The sequence below is a fragment of the Crocuta crocuta genome, unplaced genomic scaffold (assembly GCF_008692635.1).
Source record: "Crocuta crocuta isolate KB4526 unplaced genomic scaffold, BGI_CrCroc_1.0 scaffold116, whole genome shotgun sequence".
Classification (NCBI taxonomy): Eukaryota; Metazoa; Chordata; class Mammalia; order Carnivora; family Hyaenidae; genus Crocuta; species Crocuta crocuta.
Window position 1 is genome coordinate 2,531,470 of NW_027531562.1, and position 23,031 is coordinate 2,554,500.

Here is a 23,031-nt window from a genome sequence, read left to right on the forward strand (position 1 = left end):
TTGGTAGGATACTTTTATTGATGGATTTTTTTTAAGTATAAAATTAAGAGACAGTCAGTGGAAAAAATCTAGTCTTTTCATTGCTGTTAACTTTAATATTGACATAATAACCCACAGTATGAATGTATTAACACCGACCTCTACAACTCTATACTGATAGCCAGAGTGCCTGGAAACTAGCCAAATAATCTGTCCAAAGATGACAGTGGACTTTCCAAGAATCATTTGGGGCTCTACTTCCACAGACCAAAGGAAACTGCTTCTAGACTGTATTCAGACCTTCCCTGGAATAGACAAATTAAAGAGGCTGAAAGCAATCTCTGAAGAATTGAAAGAGAAACAAAACTGAACATAGTAATAAACATTCATACAAACTGGTGGCTGGATACTTATCATATAGGATTGCTCAGATTTAGGCATATTCATGAACCAATTTATTTTTATCAGAGTTCACTGAGATTAGAATGGATTAGAGTCTACTTAATCCATTCTTAGAATGGATTAGATTAGAATCTATTTAAATGGGTTTGAATGGACTAGAACTAAACTCAGAAAATCAGTGAGTCAAATAGCATTGGGCTTTGTATTAGAATGGCTTGATATTGAGAGCCTGGGCTTCACACTTTAGCAGAACTGTTATAAGCCTCAAGTACAATCCATTAACTGTATGACCTTGGGAAAGCTGCCTAACTCTTCAAAGATTTAAACAAATAAGAAAATACCTGTGATAATTAAATATAAAACTTAATATATGAAAGACTGTCCTCAAATGGCAGTTTATTTTTTTTTTAATGTTTTATTTATTTCTAGGAGAGAGAGAGAGACAGCATGAGCAGAGGAGGGTCAGAGAGAGAGGGAGTCACAGATTGAAACAGGCTCCAGGCTCTGAGCCGGCAGTCAGCACAGAGCCCGACGCGGGGCTTGAACCCACGAACCGCGAGATCATGACCTAAGTGAAAGTCGGACACCCAACCGACTCAGCCACCCAGGCGCCCCTCAAATGGCAGTTTATTAATAACAGGCAATTATTATGGCACCAATTTATACAGAAATCTGTTGTTAAAGAATTACTGCTTTCTATTTACTTTTTAAATTTTTAAATACATACATGCTCATTAAGAAAATTATGAAAATGCTGATAAACAATAATTTTTCTTGGAAAAACATTCCATGCTCATGGATAAGAAGAATAAATATAGTTAAGATGTCATTACTACCCAAAGCACTCTACACATTCAATGCANAAAATAAAAACAATAATTTTACTAATGTTCAGAAATCACTAAGTTTATTAATTTTCAAAAGCAGCATTAGTACCTGGCCCTACTTATTTTTAATGGATCAGACTTGGGAAGTAAAACATATATTATGTTTCTATAATAGAATTATAAACACAGGAAGTTTCATTTTCTGACTTCTTCCCCTTAGGCCAAGAAAAACCAAAGCAAATAAGGCATAGTGCTATCTTGAATTCTCTATAATGTATCATATTTATTCTTTAAAGCTTATCTCCACGGATGCCTGCATTGCTCAGTCAATTAAGCATCCAACTCGAGTTCTGCTCAGGTCATAATCTCATGGTTGTGAGTTTGTGCCCTGGGGAAGTTCTGCACTGAGTGTGGAATGTGCTTGGGATTCTCACTCTCCCTCTTTCTCTGCCCCACTCCTGTACTCTCTATCTTAAAATAAATGAATAAACATTTTTTAAAAAGCTCATCTCCATTAAGTTTACAACTCCCCTCAAATCCATGATCTCTTTGTCCTTTGATCCCCTACAGAATGGAGTTTAGATTTCTCCTATGGCACTTTTCACACTCTGCACTGCAGTTCTTTTCAGAGTAGCCACTTATCATCCCTGCCCTTCTCCTTGCTCTGTCTCCTAGAGCTGGGGCTTCTAACCTGAGAACCGTGAGCCTCCTGAGATGACACACTAAAACAGTGTTTCTGTAGGTACAAATACACCCTCCTGGAGAAAATCCACATACTAATCAAATCTCAAAAAAGGTCTGAGTATCAAAAAAGGTACAGAACTCTGCTCTAGGGAAAATACTTAACGATTTAATAGTCCATGGATCCTCCACAGGGCTAAGTATCTACCTTTATAAGGATAAACATTTGTCGATTTAAAATTTTATTAATGAAGTATAAAGTCAATATTAGATATATCAATATTTATCTTTTAAAATATGTTTTCCTCATTCCCTCATCTTAACATAAAACATACTGTTTCTGAAAGAATGGTGGCTACTAGGGTCTAGGGAGAGGAGGGAATTAATAGTTACTGAATGGACAGTTTCAGTTTGGGAAGATGAGAAAGTTCTGTAGTTGGATAGTGGTGGTGGTTGCACAACAAAATGAATGTACTCAATACTACTCAACTGCTATGTTTTGCCACCACCACAACAACAAAATACTATTTTTATCATTATAATATAAATATCTTTATTTATATGATATTAATGACCTATTTATTACAGGGCAGACTCTTCATCGAAGGAAATGAATAAAGAAACATTACTGGTTAAATTTTAGCATATAAGAAAGAAATCCTCAAAGAAGGAAACCTTTTTTTTTTTGAGTTTTTGAAAAATAGTTTATTTTTAGAGTAATTTTGTATTTACCAAAAAAAATAAGATAATACAAAGTTCTCATATACCTATCCTACACACAGTTTCCTCTACAAACATCTTATATTGAGATGCTTATATTTACTACAATTAATAAACAAGATTTATACATTATCAACCAAAGTCAAAAGTATTTCAGACTTTTATAGTTTTCACTTAATGTCCTTTTCCTGTTCCAGGATCTCATCCAGGATACCATATTACATCTCCTTAGCTCCTCCTGGCTATGACAATTTCAAAAAAGGAAATCTTAACCTTAATCTACACACTGCTGGCTTTAGAGTATAAGAATAAATTAAAATAGAGGGATATAATCATAAATTCTGTCCAAATAGAGGGACTGTTATCTGAGTAAACAAAAGCAAATTTCTTAGGGCTATCTGTTTATCTGTGTTAAGTAAATTAAACTTTTTCAAGGTACCAAGTGACAATTCAGGGAACACATGATAGTTTAGCCCAGCTGTATCAATGTATTATCCACGTAAATAATGCAAGAATTTTGGAAGTCTGCAACAGGAATTTCAAGGTGCCAGAAGCACATTTTATTCAATAAATGTTTAGTGAGTTCTAAATTCTTAATATTTAGAAGAATAAAAATCCCAAAACTACTTAATAAAAGAAAAAGCAGAGTATCTAGTATGCTGATTATGAAAAAAACATACTCAACTACTTTACTATATTACTTCACTTTATTCCCATCTCATACTTTCTAGCTTGTTTCACTAAAGAAAAAGTCTCAGACTCTATTAAGGTTAAATATCAAAAATATTCATTTCACAGCCCTTTGGGGCAGCCTGAAAAAAAATTATCTTAATGATGCTAAATTGATATTTCAGACCAATGTGTATATCTTATCAAAAATCTAGGTTCTAAACCTTCTGATGATTCAATGTCAGTAATATTTCTTGGTTATTTATTACCAATAGATAAAGTGCTTATAAATAAGAGAAATTTACATTATTTCTACATTGGAATTTAGGAAAATCCTTAGAAACCTATTCAACATAGAAGCTAACAATTGATAATTAAATTCCATAACATAGAAAAGATGTCTATTATCAGAATAAAATATTCTGTAGTTGATATAAGCTAGTATGTTTATTGCTCTTGACTTTAACATTAAATAACAAGATGAATATAAAATTTCCCCATACTCATGTTTATCAAAAAGCCAAATTTTCCTCATGTCTACTTCTAATCAGTATTTACTCAATAAATATTTACTGAATGTCCACCATGGATCAGGCACTATAATGTCACTGTATGACAGCCATGAACCAAACAGCCATGTTCTACCTAAACAATATTTAAGGGTTATTGTTTTTCTAGAACACAGATTTATATCACCACCATGTTTTTGTAAATACATTCATTCTGGTAATATTTTGAAAAATTGAATTTATGAATCTGATTTCTAAAGACAAATTTATAAATGACTGTTTTTAAGACATAAAAGTGTTTGCCTGTCATGGAGTTTGTTTTTCTGTAACGGCAAGAGCAAAATACCAAAGACAGCACAAATTAAAGTTTAAGATTACCTGAAATGGGAATATTCTGTGAGACTGATAACTGTACATCTCCAGTTCCGGGCGGCATGTCAACAACTAAATAGTCCAGTTGACCCCAATCTACCTAAAAACCGAGATGACACAAATAACATCACCGTATAACAACTGCAGTGAATAGTGATATAAATAAAAATAAACATATTAACAACAAATCTAAAACAATAGCTTTCACTTAAGACATTACTAAGTGTCAGGGACTATGCTAAAGGGTAAGGATAAATGAATAAGTAAGAGGAGCGCCTGGGTGGCTCATTCCGTTAGGAGTCTGATTTGGACGCAGGTCATGATCTCACAGTTTGTGGGTTGGAGCCCTGCATCCAGCTCTGCACTGACAGCTCAGAGACTAGAGCCTGCTAAGGATTCTGTGTGTCTGTCTCTCTCTGCCCCTCCTCCTCTTATGCTCACGCTCTTTCTCTCTCTCTCTCTCTCTCTTTCTCTCTCTCTCTCATTCTCAAAGATAAACATTTTTAACTAATGAATAAATAAAAGACCAGTTCCTGCGTCTAGCAGACCCTCTATACATGATAGAGTAAAATTTCCAAATGACCCTTCTTCTCCCTACTCTCTCAACACAACACACATACAATAAAGATGAACCCTTTGTACAGTAGGCTTCTATTCAGAACCAATAACTTATTTTCATTGGGAACAGCCCATATTTTACCTAGGAAGGCCTTAGTTTTGTGTCCTTGGGTATTTTGGTACAGCATTTCCTATGACAGATCCTAATATAATTCTTTAAAGTTTATTTTTTTCCTTCATAAAACACACTAATAATGATAACCAAAACTTAATAAAAAGAAATATTTGGAAACAGAACTATACTTCCAATACTATTACCATTTTGGTTATTTCTTTCCAAGCATCTTTCTAAGCCTCTATACCGAGAAAATTCAGCTATATTACCAAGTTCTTACGGGTCAGCCTCAATTTATATACGTCTTAAGGATTACACAGGCTCTTTTCTCCTTAAATGGCTCCTCCCTACAAGTCCACAGCACAATCTTCTCATTTGCCTAAGGTGGAAGCATGGCATCATACTTAACTCTTTCCTTTTCCTCACTGGCACTAGTCACTTACTCTGCCTTATACAAATCTTTCAAGTGTATCTACTTCTCTCTTAACCCCTTGCCAAGAATCCAATGGAGACAACAATCATCTTTCACTAATGCCTCCCAACCAATCTCTCTGCTTTGACACTGTCCATCTAGTCTGTTTCTACACCACTGAAAAATGGTCTATCTAAAATGCAAATCTGATACATTTTTGTTTAAAATTCTTCTGTTTTGGGGTGCATAGGTGGCTCAGTCGGTAAGGATCTAACTCGAGATCAGCTCAGGTCATGATCTGTGGTCATGAGACTGAGCCCTGCTTTGGTTCTGGGCTGAGTGTGGAGCCTGCTTGGTATTCTCTCTTTCGCTCTCTCTGCCCCTCCCCACTTGCACGTATGCACATGCACACACATGTTCTCTCTTTTTCAAAATAAATAAATAAATAAACAAATAAATAAATACTTTTAAACAAATAAAATCCTTCCATTACTTTGAAGTTGAAGTCATCTTAAGCTCCAGAACACTCTGAGTCTTCTTCACTTGCTAATTCATCCTCATTCTTCAGATTCCCAACTTGAAATTTACTTCCCCTAACTTCCATTAGATTAGATATGGTGTTCCTACTATGTACGTCTGCTAAACATTCATTCATTCATTCATTCATTCACTCCTTCACCCATAGAATGTTTCAGTACCTACTACATATTAGGCATTGAGCTAGGTGTTGATGATTAAATGGTACCATGGTTTCTAGGCTCAAAGAATTTATAATGTAGAAGACCGATATTAAGCACATAATGAAATGGCCTGTGCAAAGGAAAGAGGTTATAGGTTAATGAATGTGAGCAAGTGAAAGAAGATCAACATAGCTAGAAAGAATGAGTAAGGGGAGGGGTGACATTCATTTACTATTGTTTCATGATTGGTATCATGAAACTGTAGCTGACTTAGAATACCTAATACACAGACTACACAGCAGATGATTAGTAAGTCTCCCATATATTACTTCTTAAAACTTAATAATATGAAATAAGCCTTTTCCAAATATAAGCATATATTTTTTAAAATTAAGATTTAGATGACACAAGGTCAAATGGACTCATTCATGTATTAACACACATATTTATTGAGAATTGATTAGGTGCCAGGCACTGTTCCAGGTGATAGGGATAGAACAGTGGACAAAATAAAGTCCCAGCCATTCCCAGCCACTGTAGAACTAACAGTTCAGTGAGGAAATCAGGCAGACAAACAGAAAGAAAAACAAATCAGTGGGCAAAAGTGTTATAAAGAAAATAAGTATTCCCTACTATAGAGAATTATTTGATTCCTAATTCAGATACCTAGATCAAAGGAGAGATTTAAAAAAAAAAATCTCTTCAAGGGGTACCTGGGTGGCTCAGTTGGTTAAGTGTCTGACTCTTGATCTAATGGTTGCGAGTTCAAGCCTCACATTGGGCTCTGTGGTGGGCATGAAGACTACTTAAAAAAATTTTTTTTCGTAAAAGAAAATAAAGTAATAAAACAAAAAAATCTTTTCAAGTCCTCAATTTCAGAGAGCAAATGGTAAAAGCTCAGATAGCAAAGGATTTATCAAAGAATTTATTTTAATCTCTTTGGTTCCCAAGCAAATGGTAAAGTATACTTGTAGAGTATGGAATAAGAATAGAATGGTGGATGGCACTACTTTAAACTGAGTGAAGTCAGAAAATAACTGAAGCAGTCATCTGAAGGAACATTCCAGGCAGAAGCAATATTGAGTGCAGAAAAGGTTCTAATTAATGGGGATATGCATGGCAAATTCAAACCATAGCTAGAAGTCAGTACTGCATTTCTAAAACATCACCTTCACTCCAGCCATCAATCTCGTTCTCTGACTTTGTCTGTCTTCAAAACATTTATCAGTACCTAACATTATATATTAACTTGTCTCTTAGGTATTTTATGATATTTCTCAAACACAAAGTATCTGATACTGACTAAATGACCCATTTTAAAAAGGATGATGAAATGATGAACATAACAATTCAATTTAGGGCTCCTTGGTTTGAAAAATAGTTACCCCAAATTTACCCAGGGCCATCATCTATGAAACTACCTACAAAAAAGATAAAGGATACTTTTCACTGTACATCCTCTACACTGAAATGCCTAGCACTAGCAGACTGAGAAGTCTCTTTGTTTTAGAAAACATCAAATGACTGGTGCCAACAATTTATTATTGTGGTTTCTTGGCATTTAGGCATATTTATCACACTGGCTCCAATTTCTTATTTCTTTAAAGAGAACTGCTATTAGGGTCCCAAGGGACTAAAAATACTTCACTGTTAAGACAATTTCAAATGAATCTTAAATTGCATTTAAACTAAAAAATGATTCTGGGCCAGCACCTTGATCACATACAACAGGCATCCCACAAAGGCTGGCTGACTTGAACTGAACTGAACTCAGTTATCTGAGTTCCAGTTTTACAGCATTCACTAATGTGAACACTGCAATATACTGGCTACCAGCAAGTTCCAGTTCTCGTGTAAAAGAGTCACCAAAGCACTGATTTTAGAGTGATATGGGGATTCTCTAGATTCTACTTGGTGTTTGTTTACTCTTATGAATTGAATGTTACTAAATGCAGGTAATAAGTGCTAGCAAAACACCCAGGTACCTCATTTAGTAAAAACCAGTGGCAGATCCTATTGGGATTTTGTGTGACCTGAAGCATATACAATTTAGGTGATACTTTTTAAGAATAAGAATACAAAGTTATGAAGGCCAAATTAGGTACAAAAAGTCAGTATTTGTTTAGACTGTGAAAAGAAATCACCCTAAAATGCTGGAGCTTTAGAGATTAAGTTCCTTTCTCTAAGATCTCTTGGATAAGAGATAAGATCTCTTGAATAAGATATGTTTACACAGAAATGCTTCCTGACTGCAACCCGCTTTCTCTCTCCACCTGGAATATTCTACAACTCTCAGCATCTCAAGTACAGAATCTGGAGTTTAAACTTCATTAGCCTCATGGTAACCTCACCTTTGATAAAACTCTCTCAGGCTCCAAAATAAAAGGATTTCACCAGGAAAGACTAAATCATTCTAGAAGTAGAGTTACCAAAGTAGTTCAGAGATGCCCTGTGGATAAAGAGGCAGCACTACACCAGAGAAGTCAGCAATGCAGTTAGGAAGTCAAACGTGCATTAAATTTGAAGGGGGACGTAAACAGCATACTGGGAGGACCAACACCAATGCCAGTTGGATGGGATGAGGGTGAGATCAGGAGTAACAGTTCAGACCCGACTTTGCCAAGAAAGGCTCTGAAAAATGTTTCATATACCTTTTATTTTCCTCTAAGGTGTTTGAGATACAGAATCTTGGTATCCACATATAATGCAGTCACTGAGCTTTTGTTCAAAGCCATTTAAATAACGTTAGAATATTGCTTTTCATCTAACCCATAGATAAATATGTATTTGTGATTGCTGTAACATCCCCACTTAAGTTATTGCCTTTCTTGTATTGCTCTTTCACTTAGTTTATTAAGATATCCAACACTTGAAAGTCATGCCATCAGGAATAATAACTAAATCTGTGTTAAGTTGTTTTTATTTCTTTTTTTTTTTTTTTTTATGGGCAACCTTAGGAAAGGAAACTATCCCCAACTAGCACTGACTGGGGAGATTTTTTTTTTTTTAAAAACAATTTTTTTTAATATTTATTTATTTTTGAGAAGCAGAGAGAGACAGAGCACAAGCAAGGGAGGAGCAGAGAGAGAGGGAGACACAGAATCTGAAACAGGCTCCAGGCTCTGAGCTGTCAGCACAGAGCCTGCCGTGGGGCTTGAACCCACAGACCGTGAAATCATGACCTGAGCTGAAGTTGGACACTCAACCGACTGAGCCACCCAGGCGCCCTTGACTGGGGTGATTTTAAGCTGATAAGTCTTCTCCAAACAACAGTTCCCATTTTATGTTCAAAATCATGCCCAACAATCTGAAAGTAATTCAAGACTAAAATAAAGGCAATCCCGTCTTTTCTGAGGAGTTAAAAGTGTATCTTCTATTTGGGCAGATTAAGTAATTTATCTTTTTCAAGGCATTAGTTATGAAGAGTGTGGTGCTATGAACAAGAAAAGAACGTGGCCCATTTTCTTCCAGAAGCTGACAGAAGCAACAGCAATCAGGCCTTACTCTAGAGAACACTGGGACAACAAGTACAGACAGGCTGAGTGTGAAAAGAAGGGCCCATAGATGCACTCTATTTTGGGCTTCTCAGATGGCTCAAGCAGTTTACCAGAGTCAGCCTCTTGGATGGCAGTCTCCATTACCAGCACTAGACAGGCCACATGTAAGCATCATAGGGTCAATATCTGCTGCTCCAGAGCAAAGACAGGGTGTTCTAGAAATCTTAGGTCTTCTAGCAAGGCCAATACGAGCCCAATGAAAATAATATCAGAGGGGTAGACCCTGGGCCTTGTGGGAACAAGGAGGAAAATCACTGCCAAGAAAGAGAGGCAGAGCTAAAAGCCTGCTGGAAGCAAAGTGGTAGCCAAGAAGAATTAGGCTTCTAAGGGCAAGAAAAAGTGTAACTAAAGAACAAATAGACAAATGATAAAACAGGGAAATGGAATAAAATCAAGACTTAATAATTTAAAAGTGGGCTGTGTCCAGGCAGCCCATTTATATGGTGCTTGTTCCATAAGCAGTAAGGCCAATTCTTAAAGGAAGTTGAGCTGGGCCGGACAATGCCTCTTCCCTTCTAGTCTGCTCTTAATTACTGACTGAAGAGTTGTTTTTGACCCTTATGCCTATTTGACTCATAAATACTAGATCTCAAGGTAGTGTCCCTGTGTCATATTCTGGTGATATATCTGTTGCTACTTCTGTCCTACGGCTAGGTTCTGCCATCTCTCCCTGATTTCCTGGTTCTCCAACTCTAGTTAGGCATATTCCTAATATAGCAAAAAGAATAGTACTTGCAATGCTTTGCTTGGAAGCCCAATGCCACTACTAGGATAGGAGTTGCAGCTAACCATGTCCCAGGCCCAGAGACAAATGTGTTAGGCCCAAGCTCTTAGGATTTTTGATTCAACAAACTTTCAGGTTTTTAATGGGTCTTCAAGTTCTAAAAATCTCATAGTATGAATTTTTAATACATAACTATCCCTCCCAAATTCAGTGTAAGCTCCCTGAAAGAAGAGACTATGCTTTATTCATCTCTGGACTCTTCTCAACATCCAATCTCCTCCATAATGCCCAGGCAGTGTTCCATCAACATTGACTGATTGAGTCTTTAAGTCAAATTGTCCCTTACAATTTTATTCTGCCATGTGAGGCATCTTTTATATACAATATAAATCTAAAATAAAACACAGGGTCATTCTCTTTAAATCTGAACTGTATTTTTGCTCTGCCCAGTGGCCTATTCATAAAATTATACAATATTTTATTTGGATTGTAAGAAGAAAATTGCTACAAAAGTAAAATTATTTTAATATAAATACCACAATAAAAATCTGAATAGCAAAAGATTTCTACTTGAGTTGATGGCTTACAAACTTGTAGAAATAAATGATACAACAAAATATAATAAACTTATTCTCGAAGATTGTTTTGATGAGAGTTAACCCTGTTATAAAATGAGAAAAAATTATTCAAGATACAATGAAATAAATGTTTTTCCCAATATTGTCATTTCTCTCAGATGATAAAGTACCCTAATTCATTTTCAAATATGTTCATTTCTATTGGAAAAGGTGTGTGTGTGTGGGGGGGTATACTTGAATAAATCCCTCCAAAGTTACTACCAACCCAAGTGATAGCAGTAATGTTTTGAGAGTGAAAAGAAGACAAATTTTACTCATTTTCTTTCCCTTTACATCATCTCCCATTTCCTCAGCTGTTCCAGCAAAGGTATAAAGCAGACTGGCCCTGCCAACCTGGAGACCACATCAATTTGCAGAAGACTTCTTCTCTAAAAGCTGATATATGGGTAAACCTTTGGTAACTCTATGTCTAGTTTCTGAAATAATACTTAAAAGATTATCCAATTCCTAGGCCAGCCTGCAGATGCCCATGTAAATGCATGCTACAGCTGAAACACTAAAACCTCACAACACGAAAATAATGATGCTACCACAAAAAAAGTAAGAGCATTTTAGTTAATTATGGGAACATTTCTCTAAGTTCTCTAGTCTTGCTTTAGACCAACTGCTTATATACACAGATGTTAACAGTCTAAGAGTATGTGTTAGTAAAGGACTGGACTACTACCAAAAAAACCCTGAAATACTGTAAACCTGACTGAGAATCAAGATATCTTCATTTTAACAGGGCGCCTGGGTGGCTCAGTCACTTAGGCGTCCGACTTCGGCTCAGGTCATGATCTCGCGGTTTGTGGGTTCGAGCCCCACATTGGGTTCTGTGCTGGCAGCTCAGAGCCTGAAGCCTGTTTCAGACTCTGTGTCTGCCTCTCTCTCTGCCCCTCCCCAACTCATGCTCTGTCTCTGTCTCAAAAATAAAAAAAAAAACTATAAAAAATTTTTAAAAAAGTATCTTCATTTTTAAAAAAATTACTAAAAAATTTAAAACTCTTCATATATACTCAAAAGCTGAAGTTTCAGAATTTCTTTTTTTCTTTAAGTAGGAGTAACAAATCCCTTTATTAACCTAATTTGGGGCAGTTTATAAAATATATTTAGACACGTAGTACTGTATTTAATATGTAAAATTATAAAACTATAAATATTCTTTAAAAGAATATCCTTNGACTTCGGCTCAGGTCATGATCTCTCGGCTTATGGGTTCGAGCCCCGCGTCGGGCTCTGTGCTGACAGCTAGCTCAGAGCCTGGAGCCTGTTTCAGATTCTGTGTCTCCCTCTCTCTCTGACCCTCCCCTGCTCATGCTGTCTCTATCTCTCTCTCAAAACTAAATAAAACATTTTTAAAAATTTTAAAAAAAGAAAAGAAAAAAATACTGTATTGGGGAGAATTCAAGGTCCTGAAGGGGCAGCATGACAGCTGCCAAAGAAGCTACATGGAGCCTCATTAAGAGAATCCACAGACATTGGCTAGAAGTTCTGATGTTCTTAAAGACATCATAGAACTTGAGAAGCACTTGCTCCAAGAGACCAGTCTACCCAGTGCACTAGCCAGGAATGGTGTAAAGACCAGTCTCAGTCACATTTATTTAGTTCTAGTTACCTGCCATATGAAATCCTACCTTTGAGACTTAGGTCCATCAGGGGGAATTGAACTAGTGAAGGAAGAGACAGAGAGCAGGACTGCAGGTAACAAGTCTGCAGAAGGAAAAGAATGGTTAGGGAAAGCCTATCAAAAGGTAGGCACTAAATGCTTTTTACATATGTGAATACATAACATTGTAAAAGAGACATTATGATCTCTATTTTACAGATAAGAATACTGAGGATTGGAGAAGTTAAGCAAATTGTCCAAGGTCAGACTGCTGGTGAGTGGGGACGCAGCAATATAAATCCTGGTCTGTGGGACTCAAGTCATGGTCTCAGTCTCCCACCGAATGGGGCACAGCATCACTATTCTCCAGCCCCTGAAGAGTTCTGCTAGCAAACACATGAGCTTTACTATATTACTTTTTCAGTGTAAGATAAAATAGATACATAAAACAGAGTTTATAGACCCAGAGAAAATTATTTACTTAGATAATAGAAGAAAGAGAAGAATTCCTTCACTTTCTTTATTTGTTTCATTTTCTGGTTAATTATAATATTTCTCCTACTCGTGAGAATTTTTTTATGGTATGTCATAGTATTCCTTCCTTATATGATCTTTTAAGAGTCTTTTATAATATAGAGCAAGAGTCCTAGTAACCATGGAAATGTTACCTGTAAATTTCCTGACTGTGCTATTAGAGCATATTTTAGCATTCAATAATTTACCATTTAATACTGGTCTTGTTTTAAATGAATAATCATACTTCTACCATTTGTACAAAAGAATTATGTGGATTAATTGTTTAAATTAAATAATGTTTTATAAAGATTAAGACAGAAAATAAATACTTTTTGTAGCAATATGGATGGAACTTGAGGGTGTTATGCTGAGACAAGCAAGTCAGACAGAGAAGGACAGATACCATATGTTTGCACGTATAGGTGGATTAGGAGGCAGTTAATGGAGGATGATGGGGGAGAAGGGGAAAAATAGTTGGGGAGAGGGAGGGAGGCAAACCATGAGAGACTCTTGAATGCTGAGAACAAACTGAGGGCTGATGGAGGTGGGGAAGAGGAGAAAAGGGGTGATGGGCATGGAGGAGGGCACTTGTTGGGATGAGCACTGGGTGTTATATGGAAACCAACTTGACAATAAACTATTTAAGAAAAAAAAAGAAAATATATACTTTAACAATTTTTAAAAATACCTACAGCTTTTGAACATAATATTTTTGATACTGCCTCGTATTTTAATCTAAAAATTTAAAGATCTAAATCATATCAAGTAGGAAACCAACTGTGACAAATTGTAGCTCCATATGCCATTATATTTTTAAGCGTGAGCTTTTATAATGCAGCTTTTGGATTTTAAATTCTGATTCGAATTAATTACTATACATACATACATATATACATATACAACACTGGAAAGGGGGAGTTTGGCAAAAATCTAGACTATGACTCTAGCAGGGTACAGACAAGCATCCAGATACCTACTCATCAAATAAAAGGGTTTTAGTTTGGGAAACTGGCATATCTAAATCCCAATCATTTTTGTCACTAATTAGCTAACCAACCGTGGATCAGAGAATTAACCTTGCTGGACCTCAGTTTTCTCAACTGTAAAATGAAGTGTTTTAGATACAATGTTCACTAAGATTCCTTCCAATTATGATCTACTTGTGTCAAGTGAGACAGACATTTTATAGGAAAAAATGAGTAAAAGCTATTTTATCCAAAAGCACCAAAATAACAAAATAAGCTCTTTTTCCCCCCAAAAAGGGAGTATTCTATATAAAAATTTAAAAATATAAAAGCTGCCTGGTATATTGAACAAATTTTATAGAGTGATCATATTTCCTTTGGAAAAGTTAGCTGAATTATTCAAAGAAATCATACTCATATGTAAATTTGTACTGAAGTACAACCTACTCTGACTTCCACCCTAAAATACTTCATCGTATTCAACTAGAAATTAATGTGTTATATCTATATAAAAATGTCATAATTTACAAAATCAATGCAATCCTGAAAAGTTGTTGAAGGGACTGCCATTGAGGTGAGAAACTGGAGGGGATTCAATCACAAACCATTAATGGTTGAGAGGTTTAATCTAACTTTCCAATTAATAAAAAATGTCACTCTGTAGACACTCATGCCAAGGATATATGTATACTCTGCCAACAAAAAAAACTGAAATCATTGGGCATCTGGGTGGCTCTGTCATTTAAGCATCTGACTCTTGATTTTAGCCTGAGTCAGGATCTCACAGTTCATGAGTTTGAGCCCCAAATTGGGCTCTCTGTTTAAAGCGCAGAGCATACTTAGAATTCATCTCCCTCCCTCTCTGCCCTTCCCCCGCTTGCACTTGTGTGGGAGCTCTCTCCCTCTCAAAAATAAATGAATAAATAAATAAACAAACATTAAAAAATAAATACATAACAACAGACTTAAGAAAGAAAAGTTCAAATCATTCTAATGCTTTTGGATCAATAAAAGGATGGAAGAAAATGGTCATTTAAGAATCTCTTCTGTTGGGGTGCCTGGATAGCTCAGTTAGTTAAGCGTCAGACTTCCAGCTCAGGTCCTGATCTCACAGTTCATGGATTCAAGCCCTGCTTTGGGTTCTGTGCTGATAGCTCAAAGCCTGGAGCCTGCTTCAGACTGTGTGTCTTCCTCTCTCTGTCCCTGTCCTACTTGCACTGTCGCTCCGTCTCAAAAATAAATAAGGACTAATTTTTTAAAAAAGGGAAAAAAGTGCTAATTTAAAAAAAAAAAAGAATCTTTCCTGTTCATTGACAAGCAGATAAGATGTGGTATGTGATGCATTATTATGCACCCAGGAGAAAAAAATGATACTGTGCCATTTGAGAAAACATGGAGGGACCTAGAAGGTATTATGCTAACTGAAAGACGTCAGACTAAGAATTACAAATACCAAATGACTTCACTCATATGTGGAATCCAAAAAATAAATTAATTAATTTAATTAAATTAAAACAAAATAAATGAATAATCAAACAAAAAGCAGAATCAGACCTATAAATACAGAGAACAAACGGTTGCCAGAGGGGAGGAAGATGGGGTGTTGGGCAAAAGAGGTGGAGGGGAGTAGGAGATACAGGCTTCCAGTTACAGAATACATAAATCATGAAAATAAAAGGCACAGCATAAGAAATATAGTGAATGATATGTAATAGTGATGTATTGGGGACAGATGGTAGCTACATTTGTGGTGAACACAGCATCATGTATAAACTTGTTGAATCACTATGTTGTACACCTGAAAGTAATGTAACATTGCATGTCAACTACACTAAATTTTTTTTACAAAAAGAATCTTTCCTAGCTTTTTGGGGGAGGGGTACAGGTGAGATCGTTTACTTTGGACTTACTGTATTACTCATACTACATAACTTCAGATATGCTTTCTTTCCTGATGTGTCTTTAATTGCTATGGTAAATGATATTTATAAGACCTCCTCCTTTAAAAAATATGAACGATCACCTACTAAGTTATAAAAATTTAACTTGAAACTGTAGAAATATATTTGAGCTTTTAAAAAAAGGATTTCATCTGTAGCATAAGTTTTGTAATAGGTGTAAGGACTGTGTGAAAGTATCAATAAACAGTTAAACAGAAAGTCAAATACTGAGGTTTTATTATTCATTGTTTGAGCTTAGCCAAGTGCTTACCTTGTCTGTGTCTCTGTTCCCTCATTTTACAATGGTATAAACAGAGAATTTTAGAGCTTGAAGGGACCTCAGAGATTATCTTGCCCAATGTTCTTATTTTACAGATAAAGAAACTAAAACTCAGAAATCAAATGACTTGCCAAAAACTTCATCTGCAAAGTAGGGATAATAGAAACAACCTTTGTTTTTTATCTAAAGAGGAAATGAAATCATGGATTTAAAAAAAAGCCACTGGATAATTAAGCAATTGTATTAACACACACAAAAAAAATCACTTTAAAAAGAAGTTTGTCATATCACGTAAATCAAAATTTAAATTTCTCTCAAGGAGCATACCATGTTTATTCTTCTAACCAAATGCTAAGAAAATATTTGCCCATTTCTGAGGTCACCACATTCCAAACTGATCGAAACAAGTAACTTAAAAATATCTTTTCCATATGCCTAGATGACATAAGCAGATTTAAATTGCTTTTTGCAAATTAAAGGGAAATGTCTCACAAATAAACCTCAGCATGAAAATATTCAGTCAAAATACGATTTAAAAATACATAAATTACTAAAAGTAAGTGCTGAGAAGTGAGTGAAGAAGCCATATCTGTTGTTTGAATACATTAATTAAATTTCCACATTTTAGTGACCTGTACCTTGTTTCGGTTAAGTAGACCTGCTATCAACAAAGCTAAAAAGAAAACAATAAATTTATGAGTGACTTCCTAAAGAGAACTAAATAATACAGCAGGTTTTAGTTATAACTACTTTTAGCACAAAGGATTTTGAAAAAGATTAAGGAATACATCTATGAGAATAGAAATGAATATGACATAGATAATAGATGGGAAACAGGATTGGGGAAAAAATAAACACAAAAACAATCTAATTCCCATCTCATCAACTTCAGCAATTTCCAACTTCCTAAACTACGTAATTACTTCAGAAGTACCCAAAAGACATCTAAGAAACCTGAGATCACTAAATTGTAATGAAAAAGGAAAAAGGACTGAATTTTATGTATCTCATTAAAAGACCATTAAATGAGCAGCTGTTCCTTCACTCTCATTTAAACACACTGGTCATTATATCTAGGCTTGTTCACAATAATCTTGTACTCGGATGAGCAAGTGAACATAGCAATGTATCTAGGAGTTGTTCTTGCCTGAATATATAGGTATCTGGTGTGCTCGTGTAATTATCTTAATATTACAGATTATACATTAATATACATTCCTAAAGTCAAAGTATACCTAAGTGAGTACTGAGGATAATCATTATAAAGTTTACCCCTGAGAAATTAATAGCAACATTCACATGTGCCAACCACTGTTCTAGACACTAAGAATACAGCAGTGAGCAAGATACTTCAAGTTTCTGCCATGAAGCTGGGAAAGGAAGATGATAAGGAAACAACTTAGTATGTCACCTATAGCCTAGATGAAAGTGATCTCTCTAGATCTCACTTTGTTATCTATACCACTGGAAAATTCATATTACTTAGGTAAGTATCATAACCTTCTCAAACAAAAATTATACCAAAAACCTGTAAATCAAGAGAATTTATGCTCTAGGTTTCCCTGGAAAACTGGACAGTCATGTGCAAAAGATAAACCTCGACCACTATTTTCTACTTGACTTAAGATAGATAAAAGAACTGAAAGTAGGGCTGAAATTGTAAAACTCCTAGAAGAAAAGAGGGGTAATAAGCACTTTGATTTTGTCCATATTTAACACCAAATGCAAAGGAAACAAAAACAAAAATAAACTAGTAGGACTACATCAAGTTACAAAGCTTCTGCACAGCAAAGAAAACCATCAACAAAATGAAAAGGCAACCTAGTGAATGGGAGAAAGTATTTGAAAGTCTTATTTGATGAGGGTGACTATCCAAAATATATAAAAAGCTTATACAACTCAACAGAAAAAAAAAAACTTCAACAATCCAATTAAAAATTGGACAGAAGAAAAAAGACATTTTTCAAAAAAAACCATATAAATGGCCAACATGTACATGAAAATGTACTCAATAATATTCACTAATCATAAAGGAAATGTAAATCAAAACCACAATGAGCTATCAACTCATACCTATTAGAATGGCTATCATCAAAGAAAAAAACAAGCAATAACAAGTGTTTGCAAAAATGTGGAATCCTTATACACTGTGGCTGGGAATGTAAATTGGTGCATCCTTTAAGGAAAACAGTATGGAATTCCTCAAAAAATTAAGTCATTTAGAGAAAGACAAATAATGTATAGTATCACATATATGGAATTAAAAAAAAGTCAAACTCATAGAAACAGAGTAGTAAAGTGGTTACAAGAGGCTAAGATGCAGAGGAAATAAGGAATAGTTAATAAAAGTGTACAAACTTATACCTCTAAGATATAGAGGTATAGTAGAACTCAAATATTCTCACAAAAAAAGGAAGGAAGGGAAGGAGGAAGCAAGGAAGAGAAACTGGCTCCAAAAAAATTGGTACAATGTAAAGGTACCTAGGAAAACATCAAATTCACAAAGACAAGAGTTTGGTTCAGTTGCCCACCCCCCACATATAATGTACACGATAATCCATATTTTATTAGGTTCTTTAATAAACACAGAAATCATACATCCGAAAAAAGTGCTATCTCATATACAAAGATGCTTACTGCACTATTTTTTACAATAAAAAATGGCTCACAATATCCCTGATGAACATGGATGCAAAAATTCTCAACAAGATACTAGCAAATCAAAATCAACAACATATAGAAAGAATTATACACCATGATCAAATGGGATTCATTCCTGGCTGCAGGTCTGGTTCAATATTTGCATGTCAATCAATGTGATACTCACATTAATAAAAGAAAGGACAAGAACCATATGATCCTGTCAATAGATGCAGAAAAAGCATTTGACAAAATACAGCATCCATTCTTAATAAAAAAAAAAAAAAACCCTCAAGAAAGTCGGGATAGAAGGGAAATATCTAAACATCATAAAAGCCATATATGAAAAGCCCACAGTTAACATCATCCTCAAGGGCAAAACTGATAGCCTTCCCCCTGAGATCAGGAACACGACAGGCATGTCCACTCTCACCACTGTTGTTTAACATAGTGCTGGAAGTCCTAGCATCAGCCATAAGACAACAAAATGAACTAACAGGCATCAGAACTGGCAAGCAGTCAAATTTTCATTTTTTGCAGATGACATGATACTCTACATGGAAAACCCGAAAGACTGCAAAAGGCTGCTAAAACTGATACATGAATTCAGCAGGGTCATAGGGTACAACATCAATGTATAGAAATCAGTTGGATTTCTAGACAACTGCTTCTATAATGAAGCAACAGAAAGAGAAATTAAAAAATTGATCCCATTCACAACTGTACAAAAAAACATAAAATACCTAGGAATGAACCTAACCAAAGATGAAAAAGATCTGTATGCTAAAAACTATGGAAAACCTGTGAAGGAAATTGTAGAAGACACAAAGAAACGGAAAAACATTCTATGCTCATGGACTGGAATAAATATTGTTAAAATGTCAATACTACCTAAAGCAATCTACACATTCAGTGTAAGCTTTCAGTTTTGCATTCTTTGCAAAGCTAGAACAAACAATCCTAAAATTTGTATAGAACCACAAAAGACCCTGAATAGCCAAAGTAATATTGAAGAAGAAAACCAAAGCAGGATATCACAATCCCAGACTTTAGCCTCTGCTACAAAGCTGTCATCATCAAGACAGTATGGTATTGGCACAAAAACAGACACATAGACCAATGGAATAAAACAGAGAAGCCAGGGGGCACCTGGGTGGCTCAGTCGGTTGAGCATCCAACTTCAGCTCAGGTCATGATCTCACGGTTTGTGGGTTTGAGCCCTGCGTCAGGCTCTTTGCTGACAGCTAGCTCAGAGCCTGGAGCCTATTTTGGATTCTGTCTCCCTCTCTCTCTGACCCTCCCCTGCTCATGCTGTCTCTCTCTCATAAAGAAATAAAACATTAAAAAAAATAGAGAATCCAGAACTGGACCCATAAATGTTTGGTCAACTAATCTTTGACAAAGCAGGAAAGAGTATTCAATGGAAAAAAGACAGTCTCTTTAGCAAATGGTGCTGGGAGAACTGGACAGCAACATGTAAAAGAATGAAACTAGACCAATTTCCTACACCATACACAAAAATAAACTCAAAATGGACAAAAGACCTAAATGTGAGACAGGAAACCATCAAAACCCTAAAGGAGAAAGGTGGCAACAACCTCTTTCACCTCAGCTGCAGCAATTTCTTGCTTGACACATCTCCAAAGGCAAGGGAATTAAAAGCAAAAGGGACCTCATCAAGATAAAAAGCTCTGCACCGCAAAGGAAACAAGCAACAAAACTAATGGGCAACTGATGGAATGGGAAAAGATACTTGCAAATGACATATCAGATAAAGGGTTAGTATCCAAAAATCTATAAACAACTAATCAAACTCAATACCCCAAACCAAATAATCCAGCGAAGAAATGGGCATAAGACATGAATGGACACTTCTCCAAAGATGACATCCAGATGCACAACAGACACATGAAACAATGCTCATCATCAGGGAAATACAAATCAAAACCACAATGAGATACCACCTCATACACACCATTCAGAGTGGCTAAAATCAACAACTCAGGAAACAACAGATGCTGGTGAAGATGTGGAAAAATGGGAACCCTCTTGCATTGTTGGTGGGAATGCAAACAGGTGCACCAGCTCTGGAAAACAGTGTAGAGATTCCTTAAAATATTAAAAATAGAACTACCCTATGACTCAGCAATAGTACTAGTGGGAATTTATCAAAGGTAGAGGAGCGTGGATTCACAGGGGTACATGTATCCCAATGTTTATAGCAGTGCTTTCACAATAGCCAAATTATAGAAAGAGCCTAAATGTCCATCAACTGATGAATGGATGAATAAGATGTGGTTTATATATACAATGGAATACTACTTGGCACTGAGAACGAATGAAACCATGCCATTTGTAGCAACACAAATGGAACTGGAAGGTATTATGCTAAGTGAAATAAGTCAGAGAAATACAGATATCATATGTTTTCACTCATATGTGGATATTAAGGAACTTAACAGAAGACCATGGGGGAAAGGAAGAGGGAGAGGGAGGGAGGAAAACCGTAAGAGACTCAAACTGAGGTTTGATGCGGGGGAGGGGGGGAAAGGGAGGAAAATGGGTAATGGGCATTGAGGGGGACATTTGTTGTAATGAGCACTAGGTGTTGTATGTAAGCAATGAACCACAGGAATCTACCCCAAAAACAAGAGTACACTTTACATACTGTATGTTAGCCAATTTGACAGTAAATTATAGTTTAAAAAAATAAAAGAAAAAAATAATAAATAAAATAAAATTTTAAAAATACATAAAATAAAATAAGGCTCAAACTGCAATGTCCTTTAACAAGTGAATGGTTAAATAAATTATCAACCAATAAAATGGAGTTGTGGCGCACATAAAGATAGAATCATAGTCCAACATCCTCTCCTCACTAAGGCTGAGCCCTGTCCCACTCCATTCCTCCTGGTTGAGATGGGCTCAGCCAAGAGCATCCCAGCCTCTACTGCACAAGCATCTGGCTAGAATAGCAGATCCTCATTCACTTAGCACAGGTATCCTGTGCACTCCCATCCAGGTACAAACCTCAGAGTTCAACCTACCCACAGAGGAGGAGCTGGAAGGTCCTATTCAGGCCCAGGACTCAGAGCCCCACTCTCCTAACCATGGCATTGCATGGATATCTATGAAGACCATTAGCGGAGACCCCATAAGCTCACTGATAAAACAGCTGAGTGAAAATATGTGAGATGAAAGCCCACAAATCAAATCTTCCCCCAGAGCCTGTTATGATCCCAGAGGCACTTTCATCTGAGTTGGATGTGTCTCTGAGATAACTCACCCAGTTATCTCAGATGACACTTTGAAGCCAGACTGAGCTCCCTTCCAGGGAGGAACCAGGACAGCTCACAGAAACCCCTATGGCCTGCCAGAGCCCTAACATACTCCTGAGGGGGATCTGAGGCTCTCCAGTCTTTAGGTTCAAAGCACAACAGATAGAGACCAAATGCCAAGATACCAAAGAGATCTCACTTCACCCTCCTGCAAGAGGACAACTCCCTCGGGATCCTGATACAAGATGGTAAGCAACCTTTTCCCCTAAGTGAAAATGTTACAGAACTAAAGGAAGGGGGCATTCTGATAAGTGGATAACTTCTAAAAACTGGAGACTGAGCAGGGGAGCAAGGTGAGGACCATGACAAAGAAAATAAGCATCTTTCCCTGGTAGGAAACTAGGCCCTGTGAGACTCTAGCACTGTGTTCATCAGGGGCCTAGTGACATTCTGTGCCTTCTCTCCCTTTCTTTCCCTGGGAGAGTGGGGAAAGGCTCATTTTCTCTGACTCCCCCTAAACTAAGACGAATATGTAGGTATGTACGTAACCTAAAACTTCATTCTAAAGGCATTTCCAAAAGAGAATTTCCAAAAGTAAAGTTACCAAAAGCAACATCCCTGGAGTAAATATTTTATGCTTTGTTCATCTCTATAATTCTTTAGAATCTCAAAGGTCATGTTTTCTATATGACAAGCCACAAAAAACCTTCATTGAAGAGAGAAATAAATGAAGAAATGAGCAAAAGAATAAACAAGCAAATCCACTTAGAATAAAATATGCGTTGGCAAAGAGCCAAATCTGAAGAAGGTCCCAGATTTGTACCATTTAATAGAAGATGGTGAAGAAGAAAAACTGATGATGGCATGTTTCTGGGACAAAGGCCATGATCTGAGACTCCCATGGGCCAACATGGAAGATGATAAGAGGAACCACCTCAGCCATGGCCTAAATGAGCCTAACTTTGCAGTCCCTATGGTGCT

General features: G+C 36.2%; 1 protein-coding gene and 1 pseudogene across 2 annotated transcripts in view; one reads left to right on the forward strand and one right to left on the reverse strand.

Moving 5' to 3' along the window:
• Positions 1 to 23,031, reverse strand: part of NUBPL (NUBP iron-sulfur cluster assembly factor, mitochondrial) — a 211,598-nt gene that overhangs the window by 42,993 nt on the left and 145,574 nt on the right. For both annotated transcript variants that reach the window (XM_077772734.1, XM_077772735.1), the window contains one exon: positions 4,166 to 4,259. In XM_077772734.1, the coding sequence (XP_077628860.1) occupies positions 4,166 to 4,259 (94 nt within the window). The remainder of the gene's footprint in view (positions 1 to 4,165; positions 4,260 to 23,031) is intronic.
• Positions 21,692 to 22,453, forward strand: LOC144238796 (cell division cycle-associated protein 3 pseudogene; annotated as a pseudogene).